Genomic DNA, 19,837 nt, shown 5'->3' on the forward strand with positions numbered 1-19,837 from the left:
GCTTTGGCTTTGACTCCAGCCCCAGGTAGGACACGGGTTTTCCACTTGGAGATGCCTGACTGGAGGTCAGCCCAGCCAGCTGTGCCCAAAAGCATCCCCTGAGCCACACTTTCTCCCCAGGGCAAGACACCTGCAGCTCTCTGAGCAGCTCCACAGCCAAGACAGGGGATGAACACCTTATCACGTCACCCTGAATTGCTATAACAGAAGTTCTGGGCCCCTCAGTTCCAGAAGGACAGGGAACTGCTGCAGAGAGTCCAGCACAGCCACCAAGATGCTGAAGGGAGTGGAGCATCTCCCGTGTGAGGAAAGGCTGAGGGAGCTGGGGCTCTGGAGCTGGAGAAGAGGAGACTGAGGGGTGACTCATTCCTGGGGATCAATATGGAAAGGGGCAGTGTCAGGAGGATGGAGCCAGGTTCTTCTTGGTGACAACCAGTGATAGGACAAGGGGCAATGGGTGCAAACTGGAACACAGGAGGTTCCACTGAAATATGAGAAGGAACTTCTTCCTGGTGAGGGTGTCAGAGCCTGGCCCAGGCTGCCCAGGGAGGTTGTGGAGTCTCCTTCTCTGCAGACATTCAAACCCGCCTGGACACCTTCCTGTGGAACCTCAGCTGGGTGTTCCTGCTCCATGGGGGATTGCACTGGATGAGCTTTCCAGGTCCCTTCCAATCCCTGACATTCTGGGATTCTGTGAAATGAGGAGAATCCCAACCCCACATCAGCTGCAGCTTCTTGCTCTCCTCAATCAAACCAGCTCAAAGCCCTCCACGAACCCCCCGGCAGCGCTTTGCCGAGCGGAGCGGCCGGCGGCACTGCCAGGGGCCACGCGCATCTCCCCTCTTCATGTTGTTGTCAAGCTGGCAGGGAAATAACGAACACTTCTCTGAACTTCCTAAATGTCAAGAAAATATTTACAGGGCCCACTTCTGCAAAGCACGCACGCCAGCCCAAGGGGCACACACGCACACTTCGCCGGGCGCCGCCTGGCATGCTTTTTGCCATGATTTTTTATTAAACGTTTGCGGTTTTCCTGCTGAAAAACCCAGTGAAAGATGAATGCCAAAAAGTGACTCCTCTGGGGCTGAAACTGTCAGGGAGCCAGGACACGAGGAAGTACAGAGCCTGCGTGTCCGCTCCTTCCCCAGCGTGTTTTACAACCAGAGAAATAAGACCCGGCCTGGCCAGGCCTGCAGCACATTGAGGGGGGAAATCTGCGCCAGTGCTGACCGCGCTCCGCAGACACAGAGAACGCTTCAAGTCCTCACTCATGAGCACTTCACCAGCAAATAAATTCATACAAAAACATTTCCCAGGGATGTAATTCTTTAAAAATCATTTTTTGCTTTAAAATGGGATTGCCGTGGCCGCTCGTTCTCTCTGGGCTGTAACCAGAACTTTGCAATGCCTCCCAGCTGTTGAAACGCAGCTCCGGGCGTGGAAACGGGCTGAGCGTGGGGCTCCGCGCCCGGGAGGATACGGCAGGGCTGGCGCGACGGTGCAGCCGGAGCGGGCGGCTGGCAGCAGGACGGGTGGCGAGTGGTTCGGTGTGTGCCGTGCGGGATCGGTGTGTGCTGTATGGGTTCAGTGTGTGCCGTGGGGGTTCGGTGTGTGCCGTGGGGGTTTGGTGTGTGCTGTATGGGTTTGGTGTGTGCCATACAGGTTTGGTGTGTGCTGTATGGGTTTGGGGTGTGCCATACAGGTTTGGTGTGTGCTGTATGGGTTTGGGGTGTGCCATACAGGTTTGGTGTGTGCCGTACAGGTTTGGTGTGTGCTGTATGGGTTTGGTGTGTGCCATACAGGTTTGGTGTGTGCTGTATGGGTTTGGTGTGTGCCATATGGGTTCGGTGTGTGCTGTATGGGTTTGTTGTGTGCCATATGGGTTCAGTGTGTGCTGTACGGGTTCGGTGTGTGCCGTACGGGTTCGGTGTGTGCCGTACGGGTTTGGCGTGTGTCGTACGGGTTTGGTGTGTGCCATACGGGTTCGCTGTGTGCCATACGGGTTCGCTGTGTGCCATACGGGTTTGCTGTGTGCCGTACAGGTTCGCTGTGTGCCGTACAGGTTCGGTGTGTGCCATACGGGTTCGGTGTGTGCCATACGGGTTCAGTGTGTGCCATCTGGGTTCACTGTGTGCCATATGGGTTCCGTGTGTGCCGTATGGGTTCTGTGTGTGCCGTATGGGTTCAGTGTGTGCCGTGTGGGTTCGGTGTGGGTTCAGTGTGTGCCGTACAGGTTCAGTGTGCCATACGGGTCTGGTGTGTGTCATACATGTTTGGTGTGTGCCATACGGCTCCGGTGTGTGCCATACGGTTTCGGTGCGTGCCATATGGGTCTGGTGTGTGCCATACAGGTTCGGTGTGTGACGTATGGGTCCAGTGTGTGCCATACAGGTTCGGTGTGTGCCGTATGGGTCCGGTGTGTGCCGTATGGGTCCAGTGTGTGCCATACAGGTTCGGTGTGTGCCGTATGGGTCCGGTGTGTGCCGCGCGGCCGTGGGCAGCTCTGCGGAGGGGGGTGTCCAGCCTGTGCGTGGGAGGGCAGCGCTTCCCGCAGCACTCGCCTGCCGTTATTTCCAGCTTCAACTATTAAACGTTAATGAAGGTTTTTCTAATGAGCTGTTTAAATAGTAATTAGAGGCCTGCGCTGAAGAGGGAGATAAGTCTTGCGGGTATCTCGCCCTACGAGAAAGGACCTGATAAGAAAGAACTGAATGATTTTCTCCTGGGATCAATTCCAAGCGGCAATTACCCCCTTGATACCACACTGCTTAATCAGGAGCAGACTGAAAAAACACTTGACAGTGGCTGGCAATGAATGGGCCACTTTCCCAGTGCTTTACAAGGGAAGGCTGGAGGCTTTATGCCAGTACCTGAGATAGGAGATGATCCAAACAGCACTAATAGCTCCCTTGATTTGCATAAAATGATAATACCATTTTTTTTAAAGATTCACATAGACATAAGAATCATCAGTTTTGTTTCCTGATGCGTTCCCATCTCAGCTGTTCAAAGTGTTTAGGTTTTATTTAACTTTAGGTACTAGGTTTCCGTGACTTGCTAACGCTGACCAAGAACCCGATTGTGCGTCCTTTGCTGTTCCGAGCACCGTGGTTCTCCCCCAGCAATTACACTGAACAGATGAGCCAAGCTGTGACAATTGTACAGGACAAGATGACTCACAGACTTGGCTAAAAACTTACTAGTTATCCTCTGATGTTGTCGGAGAGTTAAGTAAGCTCGAACATTTTAATAAGCTTATTTTCTCACCATTCTACCGCCTCAGGTGATCCTTTGTGTTGCAACACAAAATACCGTATCATGGGATTATTAGAAAAAAGAAAGACATGCTCAAATTGTCAGTTTTTTTCTGTCAGTGTCAAGATCTGGTAGGGACTCTGGCAAACGGTGCAAGAAGCAAGCGACACAAATGGCAACGGCGCAAACAGATCTGGCGAACTGCGGAAATAAGAGCCAGGAGGGATTGTTTTAAGGCTCACGATCTGCAGTGCAGCGCAGCTAGGAGATGTAATTGTACAGCAGGACACAGGCAACAAAACGCCAGTACTCACATGCACATAAGGAGCACAAGCAAGGACCCACCACAGGGGCAGAGCATGTGGCCCTTCGTTAATGGGTAAAGGCAAAAGCAAACCAGCAAATGTGTCTCCCACACAGGCAGACCATGCTTACGGGAGACCACAGAATCACAGAATCCCAGAATGTGAGGGGTTGGAAGGGGCCTGGAAAGCTCATCCAGTGCAATCCCCCCATGGAGCAGGAACACCCAGCTGAGGTTCCACAGGAAGGTGTCCAGGTGGGTTTGAATGTCTGCAGAGAAGGAGACTCCACAACCCCCTGGGCAGCCTGGGCCAGGCTCTGACACCCTCACCAGGAAGAAGTTTCTTCTCAAATTTCAGTGGAACTTCCTGTGTTCCAGTTTGCACCCACTGCCCCTTGTCCTATCACTGGTTGTCACCAAGAAGAACCTGGCTCCATCCTCCTGACACTCCCCCTTTCCATATTGATCCCCAGGAATGAGTCCCCCCTCAGTCTCCTCTTCTGCAGCTCCAGAGCCCCAGCTCCCTCAGCCTTTCCTCACACGGGAGATGCTCCACTCCCTTCAGCATCTTGGTGGCTGCGCTGGACTCTCTCCAGCAGTTCCCTGTCCTTCTGGAGCTGAGGGGCCACAACTGGACACAATATTCCAGGTGTCACAAGCACCAGGAGTCCTGAACACGGGATGGGAAGGGACTTGCTGTGCTGCTGCACTGCCGTGTCCTCCAGCCCCTACAGGAACCCAACTGCAGTTTGCTTATACTGGAGAAGGTGTGGAAATCTGCTTTTGGGAGGATTTGGAGCTTCCTTCTCATTTCCAGCCTGGCCTCACTCATGGCACTCTGCACCTTCATTCCCACGCGCTGCTGTGTCCCAGCTCCACGTCCCGCGTCCCGTCACCCCTCGGAGCAGGGACAGCCCCTCTGCTCAGCCCAGCACGCCAGGCTCCGGTGGGTCTCCTCTTGTACGACAGCATCTTCAATTCCCTGACCTGCCTGCCTGCAGAACCCATCTGACTTCACCCGTTGTGGATCAGAACTGGACACTCATCACACAGAGTTACCCAAGCAGGGTGAAGTCAGAGCAAAGCCTCTTGCAGCCCAGGAACCCACCCTGGACACTCCTGGGCACTGATGTTCAGGGTACATTTCACGGTGTGGCAGCTGCAAAGCTCCCCGGGGGCACAGCTCTGGAGCCCTCTCCCCTGAGCCCCTTCTCGGTGCTGCACACACCCTCGGGCTGCTCCTGGCACAACGTCAGATCACACGGGGGCCACTCAGCTTGCAAACATGGAAATACCCCCTCCTTTTTCTGGCCTGGTTCATTTTCTGCTATTGCAGTGTCCTGAATGGGCTTCCTGGTTGGCCAGAGGAGCCTCAGCAACCACCGGAGCTCAGCAGAGAGGTGGGTGCAGTGGGACCTTTCCCTTTGGGCTGCAGCGATGCGGTACGGTTAGTCAGGTCATCCTGCAAAACGCTGTGAGACGGACGGGAGAGCAGGGCACACAACAGTGAATCCTCCCCAGCTTTCAAGAACCAACATGCTCAGAACATTGGGGGATGCAGACGGTCCCGTCACCACATCCCACAAGCAAAAGCGGGACTTGTGCACCACATCTTTGGTTTCTACAACATCGTACCGCGACCGGCTCCAAGTCCAACCAGGCATCACGCAGGAGCACGTCTTCCCCACCTTTCCTCTGCCCTTTTCCCGTGCCCTGGGGCTGACTCGTGCGCCCGTCACGTTGTCTGTGTTTGGTGGCTCCAGGGGAGGGTCTGCTCCCCACTGGAGCAGAAACCCAAACTGCCAGCCCTCCGCGCACGACCCCTCGACTCTGTCATTTCTCCCCATTCCTTGTTTTCCAGTCCTGAAGGGCATCCAGCTCTTTGTGCGTAATTTCCCCCAACTCCTTTGTTCTGATGATGATTCTCAATTACGAGTAATTACCCAATTTCATTAGCAATTTCTATGTTTTGTGCCAAGGCCATTAAAAATATGAAACAACATCATCTCCAAGGCCAACTTTGGAGAAACCCACCTAGCACAGTTCTCGCAGCCCAGCGCCTACGTGTCCCAATTGATTTAGTATTTCCGCTTTACTGAAGACCAGACAACTTAGCTATGTCATGCCTGCTTTGTTAAGAATATCACGTTTTTTATCTACTCCAGCACCATTTACTTTCAGAAAATCTGTATCTCATCCATTTTCCATGTTCTTAATTATTCTCTATTTTAATGTTTATTCTAAAGCTTTGCATGCTAATAGATTCAGACTAAGGGACTCCTGTGTGCCAAGAACACGTTCTCCCTGCCCGATAAATAGACCTCTATTTGCTGTTATCTAGACAAACTATCCAGCCCCTGTGGTTTGACAGATTTATTAAAAACCCTTCTTCCGCCACGTCAGCTTTGTGCCAGCTCCTTCTCCTTTCCGGAGGAGAAGTGAGCTGTCCTACCTGCTCACATGCTCAAAGATCCTTGACCGCTGCCGTGGCATTTCCCACCCCCATAGACCCTCATCCTGCCTCTGCCCCTTGGCCAGCATCCCCATCACTACCAAACACCCAGGCACAAGCTGTCATTTCGTTTCTTTCAGGATTATATGTAGATCATCTTTTGTCTCTGTCCCATCCTCAGCACATAGCAGCCCCACTTCTTCTTTCCTGCTTCCCCTTTCATTTATATGGCTGGACAATTTCCAAGAGTTGTGCAACCCATCTTTTGCTATTTCCTTTAATAACCTCATCAAGGTTGGATTCTGCCTTACTTTCAGGCTTGCTTGCTTTACAAAACGGCAAAGATTTGCTTTTTGGTACTGGTCTTTGTTGCCTGCAGGCTCCCTGGCCCCCCAGCAGCATCCCTTCCTCCCCCACCGCCCCGTGTCCTGCAGACCCTCGAGAGCTGTGCTCAGCGCCCTGGGGCGGGCAGGGCTCGCTGGCAGTGGCAGGGAGCCGCGGTGACTCAGGGCCTTCCTGGCTGCGAGGCCACCGACCATCCTGCTTGTGCTGGGCCGGGGAGCAGGAGCCTTCGCAGGAGAGGTTGATCGCACCTGGGGCCCGGCGGGGGGGCAGATGTGCTGCCAGCGGGAACAACGATGCCCGTCGGACCAAGGCCTCCGTCCCTCTGGACCGGCGCGGTGCAGAGCCTGGACCCGGCTGCCAGAGGAGCGGCTGGGGCAGGTGCTCACGTCCAGTGCAGCTCAAGGGGCCGGGATCAACACTTGGAATCAGATCAGTATTATTTTTAGATCTTTCCTTTCAGCCATTCTCCAAAGCAGGCTGAGGCTCTGCTGAGCCACACGGCACAGTGCAAGCCCACAAATATCCACAAAATTGGAGGAAAGAGGTAGGTGGGAGGAGGGAAACCCCAGGAACTCGCCCTGGGAAATAGCTCTGCCCCAGCACGTCTTGCTGGAGGAAGAGTGCCCCGGTCACCGACAAACGCTCGTCGTGCAGCCGCAGCACTGCCAGAGGGTCCTGCCCACGCACCCGCTCGCGGATCCCCGCGGTTCCCCAGCAGAGAGCAAAGCCCCCAGGAGCAGCACTGCAAACCTGAGCTCTGCGTTATTAAGTCACTCCTCGGAGCAGCTTTCCTGAACAGCTCTCCACTGAGCCTGTCAGTCGCTCGCGCTCTGGCCTCAGGCTTTTCTGCACCCAGGCTCAGGGCTTCGCTACCCGAGAAGGTTTTTTACCGGAGAGGAGCAAGGAAAGTGCTTCCAAAGAGGACGAGCAACATTGCAGCTCTTGGAATGGCTCCAGCATTGGCTGGGAAGTTGAGACATGCCTTGGAGGGGATGGGAGTCCCCTTGGAAGATAATCAGAGATTTCGAGTCTCTCCTGCTTCCTTCTGTTTACAAAGCCAGTGAAGCCACAAAGCTGGTTCTCCACCCCACCCTCCACACAACAGCCTCTGCTCACGGCAGGACGGGGACACCTCAGTGAGAGGTGGCTCTTTGGGAACGACAGCAGCCGAGGAAAGGGGCTGTCGGGCTGTGGGAGGGTTTCCAAACCCCGGCTGCGGTGTGAGCAGGGCAGTGAGGTGCAGTGCTGGAAGGATGTCACTTCTTAAAGACCTGTCCCCATCAGAGGGCACATGTCCCTTGTAACACGAAGAAAGACCACTCTGACCATCTCCTGTTCAATCCGTGGTGTGCTCAGCGCCACGGTGGCTCCCGCCAGCCCTCAGGTGGACAACTGCCTTGTTGAGTCCCCCTCAGCCTCACACCGACCTCTTGCTGTGCAACAGCAACCTGCCGTGTCTGCGGTTCCTTGGAGCCATCACGGGGATTGGCAGGAACGGGCTGGAAGGGCTCATCCAGACCCACGAGTCCAGTGTCCAGTCTCTGCAGCAGGGCTGCTCTGCACAGCTGTGCTGCAGCTGCGATCCTGCAGCAGGCGAGCTGCATCGCAGGGATGTTCTCCAGTGAGATAATTTAACAGCCACATTTAATGGCTGCCTGCCCTCGCCCCTGTGTGTGTGCGGGGGAGATCCTTTCCTCTCCATACATCTCTCTTCACTACTTCAATTGGAGGAAAAAGCCCCAAACACTTCCCAGATCTTGCGCTTGCAAACAGAGTAAAGTTAACGCAGAACTTCTCTGCACCCAGTAGCAGAAGAGTTGAACAGCAGCAGGATGCGGGTGGCCATGCATCCTCCATGCTGCATGGGACCCAGAGCCAGAGCAACACCCTCCTCCCCTGCAAGATGCCGAGGGCTCCCAGGAAGGGCTCTTGGATGGAGAAACTCAAGCAAAACCCCTAAAGCAGAGGAAGGACCTGAGGTGTTTGCATGGAGGGGCCTCCCTACTGACATTCCCTCCTGGTTTGGCTTCATGGGTTGACCTCGTAGGCACAGAAATTCCTCCATTCACAAAGTCCCAGGGTCTTTGGGCTACGTCCATGCTGGGTAAAGAAACAGATTCAGATTCCTCAGGAGAACTCAGACACAAGTTCAGGGCATAACCAGAGCCTGATGACATACTATAGTCACGGTGATGTTTATTCAAAGTAAAGGTCAAACACTGATTAAACAACTTGGGTCTAACAGCTAAGGGCAGCCAAGAGACACATACAGTACCCTGGCACCTGACAGGGCACAGAGACACCACTTCTCCTCCCTGTGCCTCGTTTCCCTAACTCTACTTGACCATAGGAAACTGGTTCCCTTTCAAGAGCATGGAGAGAGCTCATTAACCAGTAGCAAGAACGCAGTTTGAGAGCTGCCAAAGGCTGGTGCTGAGCCACACCAGGGGTTAGCACAGACCAGGCTGGTGCACAGCACTCGGTTCGAAGGAAAGTTCAGTCCCTGTTGCAAACACTGGGCAGAACAGGCGACGGGGACACTGCGGCGCTGGCTAATGCTGCCAGTCCACAGCTGGGTTGTCCTGGGCCTCCCCAGCCCCGGTGTCCATCAGCCATGGGAAAGGAGTGAAAGAGGCTTTAAGTGCCACAGGTTCCCCTGGCACTGCCGGTAGAGGCTTTCCAGTTCTCTTCACTGTCATGACAAGAACTATTTTCCAGCCAAGAGGCTATTCCAGCCCTGATGTGCAGAGACAGGAACCCACAGCAAGGCAGGAACCCAGGCGCATGGGCTGAAAGAGGCTTTGACACTCGTTTTCTCATCCGAGGAAGCACAACCTCCCCCCTTCACCCAGAGATGCAGACGTGCACTCTCGCACCGCTGGCTCCGGGTGCCCCGTCGGCAGCGCGCGGTGCGGAGCCGCGCTGGCCGGAGGACACGCAGACCCGATGGCAAGCGTGTGTGTGTCACAGTGAGGAGGAGGCTGTTTGGCACGGGGACTCGGCTCCTCCTGTGAACAGTCGGGGAACACGCTCATGGAAAACCTAAGTCTCCAAATATTTTATTTTGATGCATGAGCCTGGCAAGATCTCCTGTGAACATCCACTGGGATGGGACCACATGGGCCCCGGAGGAAGCAGTGGGAGTGGTGGGAAGCCAGAGACAGGCTTGGGGTTGGGTTTGGGACAGCTGCTGGGAAAGCAGAGGGTACGGCTGTAATCCCCAACATCCAAACAGGGGCAGAAACACAGGGAAAGACCTGAATTGTCCTCTGAAACACAAGGATGCTGAACACGTCATTTCAGTCTGAAAGAGATGCTGCTCCTTCAGCTCCGGCGCCCTGCAGCTGCCTCTCACCTGGGAGACACATGGACACGTCTGCGGTCAGAATGGTTCCTCCAAACAATCCTGCCATCATGCTAAACCAAAGAGAAACTCTCGGTAACACAGTGCTGTGGATCTGCTGGGGAAGCAGAGCCTTTCGCTCTTTCTAAATAAACATAGAAGTCTTGATATTTAAGGCCAGAAAGCTCTCAGTTTGTGTGTTTGAGCAAAGGCTTCTTGGACCCCACTCAGCATGACCGAAGAACTGGGCATCAATAACAAGCTGAAGGGATCCTGCTCGGCACAGATCAGAACAGCGCAAGAGGTACCAGGAGCAAGGCACATCTGATCTTGGCTCAAAAAGTTCATGTGATGAGGAATCCACCCCCTTCCTGGGGATGCTGCAAACACCACCAGCAAAGCCCAGATCTTACAACCCATGGGGGTGAGCAAAGAGCTCAGCTTGACGTGGCCTTGCTGGACTTCTGCAGGACAGCAAAAATGAGCCCATCCCTTCTTTTGGTGATGACTGAGAGTGCTCAGCTCAGTAGCCAGTGTATCACCTGTGTGGGACATGGACTTTCAGTCTTGATGCCTCAAGTGCCAGTGTCTGCGTGACCCCAATGGCTGGTGTCGGTGCCCATCAGGATGGCCCGTGGGACCTGCGGTGCCCTGCAATAGCTCAGGTGAGCACAACCTTCAGCTGCCGGCATGTTCCCACAAAAACGTGGACTGGTTGCTCACAAGTCCAGCAGTTGGCTGAAGCAGAAATGGCATGTAAGAGAGGGGAAAGCGGCTGGTCAGACTCTCCTTCCAGGGAAGATCCAGGACAATTCATGGAGCTGAGACAGTGGGAACACGGAATCAGCCAAGTGCCCTTCTGCACCAAGACATGAAACTGAAATGAGGCCCCAGTGGGAATTGCAGGGGACCTCACCGCAGGATAAAGGCTCCGTTCGCATGGCCGGCAGCGACCACATTGCAAACGAGTGAAGTCATTATCGATTTCCATTCACAGCTACAGAGAGGCTTCAGAACAAGCCTGTGACACGGGAAATGCTGTGACTGGGATCCCAGTACCCTCCAGTCTGGTGCAGTTTGTGATTATTGACCTTGAAGTGGGAAGCTCAGGCTGAGGAAACAGGCTCCTTTTTATTCCACGCCTCCATGAGAAACTAAGGCTATTTCTGTTGCATTAGCCTGGGTGGCTGCTTCCCTTCTCTGCAATGTGCAGACCCCAAGCCTCAGCTCCTTGTGATGGATTATTTCTTTCTGCAGTCAAATCAAGATACATCACCTGAGACAGAGATGTTAAGAACATCCTCAAACCTTCTATCTTTATTCTTTTCTTTCCCTTTTGTTTTTTTCAGTGTACAAGATAAAGAACAGCAGAAACAGGTGAATGGTCTCATTATTTGGGAACCCCTCCTGGCAGACATACTCAGAGTGGACTCAAGCAACCCCCTGTTCCCTACTCTATGTTGGGCATTTCTGTAGCTGTCCCGGTATCTGGAAGAAAATCTTGGATCTCCTGTCAACCTTGGAGTTTGTACATTTACATTCACCCAAATCCAAGGAGCAGCCATGAAAAGCACAGCTTCTCATTGGGCATTAGGAAAGAAGAAAAGCTTGAAGGGGTGAGGTGAGCACCAGTGAGTCCCCAGTAGCGTGATGGCACCGTCACCTCTCCAAACCAAACTCAGACCCTCCAAACACAGCTCAGCTGCAGCTGTTCCAGTCACACTCTTGGGACTGGGTCTTGTTGTCATCACCTCGTTAGCTGTGGGAGAGACAAGTCCTCTTTAGCGACTCAGTTCTGAGTTGCTCAAAATCATAGAATCATAGAATCATTCCCATTGGAAGATCCCTCAGGATCATCAAGTCCAAACATAACCCAACTCTGGCACCAAACCACGTCCCTAAGAACCTCGTCTAAACGCGTTTTAAGCCCCTCCAGTGCCAGTGACTCCACCAGTGCCCCGGGCAGCCTCTTCCAAATGATGACGCCTTCCTACCCAACCCCCGAGAGGCTGCGATCCAGAGACGCTTTTTTTTTGTTCATTCTAGGAAATCTCAGGATGTGCTCAAACCAGTATCCGGGTCAAAGGAGAAAGGTGAAAGCTTAGAAATTAGGTCTTCAGCAGCCAAAATCCCCCAGTCGTCCCCCGACTGGGAGCATGCGTGCACCCAAGGTGAAACAGCCTGAACCTAAGCACGGACTCGGTCACAGGCGCTCCATGCAGCAGATCTCCCTGTCCCTGGCACCATGGAAGTGGCTGTTGCTGCTGCAGGGCAGATCAATACTCTTGATCCAACACAGATCAATACTTTAATACAGCCCAGGATTTTCTGTGAGCTCCTGTGGAGCCGTGAACACAAACCCCTCAAAGTCCTTGATCAGTGCAAGATGCTGGAAATCCCCCCGAGTGGCAGAGCTGCTGCCGTGGGCAGGGCTGGCAGCCGCGGTGCCGCGCTGTGTGTGCTGTCCCTGGCAGGAAGCCGTTTGTCTGCGAGGCAAGGAAACAAGGAGGTTCTGGAGACGGCAATCCCATGCAGCTTGTCACTGACTTTCCCAGCTACCGATCCAAGAGCGGCTGTGTTTACTTCCAGCCTTCCTCTCTGCGCCGCTGCCAAGCAGCCTGAACAACCGGACGCAAACCTCTCCACCAGGAAACGCGCTGGATCGCATCAGATAAAAAGGCCATTGCACAGGGGCACTTTGCTGGCATTAACCCTGCTCTGCCTGGGTCTCAGCAAGATGCCCGCAGGCCAGGGTGACCGGCAGGCGAGCCAGCCCCACGCATCGCCAGGTTTCTGCTGCTGGAGTGCCAGTTGTCACACCCGGGGCTGCTCCGCAAGGTGACGGTGAATCACGTCCGAGTGGCACCGAGCTGCCCGCAGAGGATGGACGTGCCAAGCACAGGCGGCTGCAGCTCCAGGTCCAAACCCCATGCACCAGCAGGAGCTGCTCCTGCACAGCCGTGACGGTGGGAGAGGCGTGAGCTGGACTGTGCCCGCGGATCCTGTGGGGCAGCCGGACTGACTGCACCGGGCCCCTGGACTGACCCACAGGTCTGAAAATGCTTTTGAGGAGCACACGAGATGGGACTGGCCATGGACTATATAGAATCGTTTTGGATGGAAGACACTCTCAGGATCATCTAGTCCAACCATAACCTAACCTAACTCCAGCGCTAAACCATGTCCCTGAGAACCTCATCCAAATGCCTCTTAAGCCCCTCCAGGGATGGTGACTCCAGCACTGCCCTGGGCAGCCTGTTCCAATGCCCCACAGCCCTTTCTGGGAAGAATTTTTTCCTAATATCCAATCTAATCCAATCTCTCCTGGTTCAACTTGAAGCCATTTCCTCTCATCCTACCACTTGCTCTTGTCCACCATGGTGGCGCAGGGGGTGCCCACTCGAGATCTGCCAGGACCTCCCCCAAAAGACATAACCCTCAGCACCATTGGGAGGCTCAGACACTAAAGCAGGGCCCAGAAGACCAGGCCTGGCTCTGGCATAGCTTCTCCTGTCAACCTGGATGCATCATGTCCCCCACTTTCCAACTGCAAAGCCACCGCTCTCCCCGCACTGTCATAAGGTGCGTCCCTGTCATCTGCTGAGTCCAACAACACGGGCTCCCCATCTCCACTTGGCAGGGGAGGTCAGGCAGGAATGAAAGCAGCACTTAAAGACAAAAATGCATCGAACTGTCAGAAAAGCAGCTGCTCCTGCACCTCTCTGCAGAAGATGTTTGTATTTTCCACACGTTTGCAGGCTCCTGGCCCTGCCAGCCACCTGCCAGCTGCGCATGGGACTGGGCTATCTGAGCACCCACCACTTTCTTCGCCTCCACCTTTTTGCACATTTGCACAAAGCAAAGCTCACAGTGTGGATGCAGCGGGTCGGGCCAGCAGGGCTCACTGGGGCTGCTGGGGCCAGTCCCACCGCGCAGAGTCACTGCCACGATGCCATGGCTGCGGCCAGCATCTCAACACTTCTCCTTTGGCAAGAGGAGGACAGGGCACAGCTCTCACCGCCCTGCTCGGCTGAGACAGCAGCTGCTGCCGGAGCCAGGTGAGAGAAAACCCACAGCTCGAGCGAGGTCAGCACCACAGTGACCGTCCAAGAGCTTGGAAGGAAATCTCTGAGCAACCCCTTCTCACTGCTTAACCCATCGACTTTCCTTAATTATCCCAAATACTCGGGTGAGCAGCCTTCCTTAAGCCCCAACAGTCCCGTCTCCTTTCCCTCTTCTCGGTGAGCGTGGGTCTGAGCACCCACCAACGTGCTGCTGGTCCGGGTGGCGGTCGGCGAGCAGAGGGAGGGGACAGGACCCCCGCTCTTCCTCGGCCCCATTCCCAAACCAAACTCCATGTGTACTGAGAAACTCTGAAAAGAAAATCTCAGAAAATTCCTGAGAAAGGAAAAGAAAATCTACAAATATCCAAACCCCCAGCAAAGCCATTTTCCCGGGCAGTGCAGCAGCAGCCTGAGCAATGAGTGACGAGCAGCCACCAATAAATCATTCTGGCCACATCTGCACACATTAAGAGCTTCCCTGTGTTTGAAGCAAGATAAAGGTTATTTTAAACCGACCTTCAATAACATGCTGCTATAGCTACACTGACGGGCTGGGGCAGCAGCTGATCCAATTTTGCTCTTATCTATTACCTAAGACCAACCTCTACATTAAGCCAAAGCATCCAAAAGACCAATCCTGCCTGGGCAGGACAACAGGCCTTTGCCAGCGTTTGGCCGCCTGTATCAAAGGCTGGGCAGAAGCCCCAGCCACTCCTTTCGCCTCCTCGGCTTAAAGCAGCCTGCGCCAGGCTCTGCAAAAACCCCGGGCTTCACTGCATCGCAGCAAGCAGCAGAATTACCAACGGGAGAGAACTTTTGCACACCAAAACCCGGTTGTGCAGAGGTAGGAGGTTCAATTTTTTGGAAGAATACCTGGCAAAACAAAACCTATTTGATAGCTTTGCCATGCTTCAGCCTTGCCGCTAGCCCTGTCCTGCTAAGCCCTTCCCAGCGCTGCTCGCACACTCGCCTGGGCCTGCAGGGAAGCGATCCCGTGTCTGACAGACCCGTTATTGTGTCTCGCTCGCTCTCACGCCCGCTGGCCCGGGGCCAGGCCGCAGAAGGACGTAACCTTGAGCCGGGCGAGCCCTGCCCTTCCCAGCCCGGGAACGGGAGAGGGGCTGAAGCAGGAAAAACAAGGAGGCAGCTTTTCCCTTTCTCTGGGTGGCGGTGCCCCCGCCCTGCCTGGCACACACAGGCGCTCCCGGCGCGGGGCGGACACCGCGTTGAGCCAACGCTGCACTGGGGCACGGGCACGTCCTGGGGGCTCCGCCTGGAGCAAACCCGCAGCTCCCGGCCAGCGCCGAGACCAGGATCAGACTCACCCAGCCCGGCCCTGCCTCACAAAACATCCCCCAAAGTCCATACAGAGATGCGCTGGGAGCAGCTCAACACCAGGTCTGCTTTGGGGTTGATGTTTTGCATTTCTCCCAGTCCTTAACCTGAGCTCAAACGTGCTGTGCTGTTCTGTAGTTCCAACTGTAAGGATCAGAGCATCCACTCCACCCTCACACACACACACGTTTCCTCTACAAACTCCTGGCAAAGCCTCCTCGCTGCCCCGCCGTGCCCACGCACAACGGCTCTGCCTCCCCACCACCCTCACAACTGGGTGACCGCGGGGGACAAGGGGAACGTACCAGGGTGCAACACGCTCTGCACCACCAAATGTGGCCTCCTGTACCTCGGGCTCTCAGCTGGCACTTCCATCAATGTCACATTTACGTTAAGCAAATCCAGAGGATAAACCCTTTAAGCTCTCCTCCGGGCTTTGTAAGAGCCAGCCTAACCCCTCTGGGCCAGAGGAGCAGACTGGGTAAGGTTTGTCACCCCAGCCAGTCAGGGTTTGTCACCCCCAAGCAGCACGAGTCGTGGGTGCTGCCCCTCCTCAGCTCACCTGGTACAGCAAGCAATGCTTCCCAACAGCATCCAGAGATCAGCACAGAGCTTGCAAAGGGCTTTCTGGAGCACATTTGAGCAGCAAAGATTTGTTTCATTACCAGCTTGAAACAGCCTTGGTTACGATCTTTCCCATGAACGTGCTGGATCCTTAAGGGTACGTTTGAGTTTCAAAAGGGTGTCTGAATGACAATGTACTAAAAAGAGGCATCTTTCAGTATTCATGGTGATGCTTTCCCTGCCAAGTGCTTCAGCTGCTGGATCCTGGACTGAAACTATGCTGTTACCATCTCCTATCACAATCACCTACCTGGAAATTAATGCAACTTCACAAATAACAGTCATGGGATGCTCTGGGGAGAGATATTAGGCCCCAAATGGGGCAAGTTCTCTAAGCATCAACAAAGCAATGCCAAGGCACTATATGATTTACAAAATCTGCAGCCAGGTCTGCCAGGGTTCAAGGTCTGTCCGTACTGAGAGCTCCGCAGCAGCAGGCTGCCTTCTGCCAGCTCAGCTCCTCGGCTGTATTCTCAACAGCGGTACCACCTGCTCCCGAGCAGCCACTGCATCCATCTGCAAACCCTGGAGACACAGCCGCAAGGAAATGCCGAACATTTCACCTGTTTCTTACAGGAATGGCTACACAGAGATGTTCCTGAGTGGCTTCGAGACAGTTGTGCCAGGCTCTACCAGACGAGGCTGTGGCAGCACAGATGCCATTCGGTTCTCAGCACAGCTGAGTGGATGGAAGGCAGGCACAGCAGACAGGGCAGGCAGGGCAGGCAGGGCAGGCAGGGCTCTGGGGCAGGCAGGGCAGGCAGGGTTCTGGGGCAGGCAGGGCTCCGGTGCAGGCAGGGCTCTGGGGCAGGCAGGGCTCCGGGGCAGGCAGGGCTCCAGGGCAGGCAGGGCTCCGGTGCAGGCAGGGCTCTAGGGCAGGCAGGGCTCCGGGGCAGGCAGGGCTCTAGGGCAGGCAGGGCTCCGGGGCAGGCAGGGCTCTAGGGCAGGCAGGGCTCCGGGGCAGGCAGGGCTCTGGGGCAGGCAGGGCTCTGGGGCTGGCAGGGCAGGCAGGGCTCCGGGGCAGGCAGGGCTCTGGGGCAGGCAGGGCTCTGGGGCTGGCAGGGCAGGCAGGGCTCCAGGGCAGGCAGGGCTCTAGGGCAGGCAGGGCTATGGGGCAGGCAGGGCTCTAGGGCTGGCAGGGCTCCCAGCCCGTGGCTCTCCCTGAGAAATCCGGTGCTGCCCCACGGGGTGACTCTGCTCGCCCTGGCTGGGCTCCCCTTGCCCGCGGGCACAGATGTGAATGGGGACCCAGGGACCCGGGAGCAGCGATAAGGGAAGGAAGCACCAGGCCCGGGACGCTTGCAGATGAGACAGGAAGGGATTACACATATCCCACCGATCCGAACACGCGTCCCCCTTGAACAAAGCTGTTCCTGCCTCTCTGTGCAGCCGGGCTGGGAACGGGCTCCCAGCTGCTCTGGGAACGCCGCAGATCACTTTCCTTTCCCACTGTCAGCACCTGCTTAGAGGTTACTTCCTACGACCTTCGGGGTAACCCCGTATCACGGTTTTACTGCCCTGAGAAAGAGATGGGGACGACAAACCATTGCGAAGACGAGGAGCCCCTTCCCTCCCCCTGCGATCCCTGCAGCCCCAGCGGACACCCGGCCTTCCCAAGCGCCTGGGGTCCCTGCACGGAGCTGAGTCCCCTGAGGGCAGCCTGCGTGCACTCTCTCCCATCAAGCCAGAGACCAAGGCAGGAATAATACGAATACATATTTTTAGCAGCAGCAAATTATTTCTCTTACAGAAGGAATATTTCCATGCTGGGCTTTTTCCCTTCCCTTATCACAGATTGTATATTTAGAGCGTGAGAACTCTACCTCGCACAAACAAACGCTGCCAGGCCCCCGTGCTCAGCGAGGGATCTGCTTCTGGCCTCTCTGACATGCCCCTTTTCTGGACAAACCCCCCCATCTTTGCTGCACAAGTGGGAACTGTCAAAGAGAGAGCTGAGTTTGGGACATTATGTGGAAAGGAAGGGAAAATGCACTCCGGAGAGTTATCAATCAGCACGTTTGTGAAATCGTGGCCTCCAGCAGCAGAGCGGTAGGAAACCCGGGGCAGCCCCGGGCCCCGCGCAGCAGCGAGCGGCGCAGGCTGCACCGCTTCCCTCCGGCTGCAGGTGCGAGCGGGGATCCCGCGGGACGGCCGGAACGGCCGGGGACATCCCCAGGGCCATCTGGCTGCTAAAACACGGCGAGCTTGCCAGCGGAGAGTCTCACCCAAAGAGTGGCTTTGCAGCCCGCACTGCACAAAGCTCATGAATGAAAGGCCAGGGGTGCTGAAATCCCCTGCCCACCACGTAACCAAGCGCCAGGTTAGTCGAGTAGGGTGCCAAACTACTGTAGCATCTTGTTTTCACTCTGCTTTCCCATTCCTCTTGCATGTTGGCTGCTGTGCTGCCCTGCCTGTCCCCTGCCTGTCCCCTGCGCGTCCCCCTGGCCGCTGCCGGGAGCTGCTCCCTGGCAGGGCAGCCACAGGCCAGGGCAGCCCTGGATCGCAGCTATGGAGGCTTCTCATTCCTCGAGAGGAGGCTGATTTCACAGGCCGACCGTGGCAAACATCTCGGCGATTTCTGCCGTTTGTCATGGAGGAGCCGCTGGGAACCGCGGGGTCCGCGCGTCCTGCCCCCGCGAGGGAGCGAGACGGCGCGGTTCCTCCCGGCCAGCGAGGCCCAAACGCTCCCTGTGGCCCCTCTAATGCAGATTTAACGCATTTCAAACAAAAATGCATCAAATGCTGTATTTCCACACCGAACATGGGGATTTCACGGTCTGGGTGACTTTCATGACATCGAGATTGATACGGACTCTCAATCATAGGTGACAGTTGTTGGGTGAAGGCCCAGGGCAGGGTTGGGTGTCTCACGTCCCCGCCGGCATTTGCTCCTCTCAGCTTTGCTCTGTTTATTTTCCCCACACCTCTGCACGGGGCATCTGCCCTCCCGCCGAGAACGACATGTCAAGTCATTGGGCTTTTTGCAAATCACGGCATCGTGCCTTTTGACCTGCCCCAAGACAACGACAACAGCAGCATGGGAACGGAAACGCATTTGACTGGTTAAATACTCGTAATCTGTGGTCAGAGGCAGTACCACGTAGGCAGAGCTTGTGGGGAGCAGCTCACACGTGCAGGAGCTCCCACAGCTATTGCAGAGGAGAAGCGATGCTCACAAGCTGGGGGTTTGCCCGCAGTTGGTGTCCAGAGCAGCATCCCGGGGCCCATCCTGCGCGGAGCGGGCATGTGGCGGGCATGGCAGGCAAGGCACAGCGGGCTGTGAACCCTGTCCTGCACAGAAGGACTGTAAGATGTTCACATCTCCACCTGTAAACTGCTTTTCCTACTCTGCCCAGTGCATACTTGAACACTCAGGAACAGAATGGCTGATCTTGGCACGCTAGCATTCCCATTCTCAGCCCACTTGATCCAAATTTCCACCAATTAACGGGGATTTTCCCAGCCGTGAGTTACAGCATTGCGATCAGGAACAGCTGCAAATGTGTCACCTCCAAAGGCAGATCCTGACCCCGCGCTGGCACCTGGGCTGTCTCCAGAGGACATTCCCACCTGCCTGCAGACCCAGGACTTCTCAAATCTGGTCTCCTACCAGCTCTTGTATTTCTGTTAACAGTTTATGGGTGCAGCTGAGAGAGCACTACAGGAGTTTCCACACCTGGCAGACGGGCTGGGGCTATGGCAAGGCTCACAGTCTCTCCCACTAATGACCTGGAAGAGGGGTGGGAGAAAGGAGAAACAGCTCAATCAGCCCATGACCTGCAGCAAGGAGCCGCAGACCTCATTCAGTCACCTCTAAGGGTTAACGTGGGCTCAGTCCTCGAGAGACCACACCGACTCCTCTCCAGTTTTCCTCTCGGTAACTTGATCGCTGCTCTGAGAGGCACTGGTCAGAGGAGGTGGGCTGGAGCCCTTCCCCTGACCCGGCTCCATCAGCTCCATCGTGGGTCTCGATTTCCACCCCCTGCTGGGTCAGGGCCAGCTCCACGCCCCTGGCACAGCTCCCCTTGCCACATACTGATGGCCTGAGGGACTCCAATCCCTTTGCCTGGGGAGGCTCCAGCAAAGAAAACCTCCTTGAAGGGCTCGGTCTCACC

At 55.5% G+C, this 19,837-nt stretch overlaps 1 protein-coding gene across 17 annotated transcripts in view; it reads right to left on the minus strand.

The window, feature by feature from the left end:
- Positions 1-19,837, minus strand: part of EXD3 (exonuclease 3'-5' domain containing 3) — a 298,384-nt gene that overhangs the window by 68,984 nt on the left and 209,563 nt on the right. The window contains exon 21 of one of the 17 annotated variants that reach the window (XM_071817366.1): positions 10,740-11,458. The exons of the other annotated variants lie outside the window; for them this stretch is intronic. Within the exon in view, the coding sequence (XP_071673467.1) occupies positions 11,447-11,458 (12 nt within the window). The 3' untranslated portion in view covers positions 10,740-11,446. Of the gene's footprint in view, positions 1-10,739; positions 11,459-19,837 lie in introns of those variants that run through there. 17 annotated transcript variants of the gene reach the window in all.

This window comes from Patagioenas fasciata, chromosome 20, assembly GCF_037038585.1.
Source record: "Patagioenas fasciata isolate bPatFas1 chromosome 20, bPatFas1.hap1, whole genome shotgun sequence".
NCBI lineage: Eukaryota > Metazoa > Chordata > Aves > Columbiformes > Columbidae > Patagioenas > Patagioenas fasciata.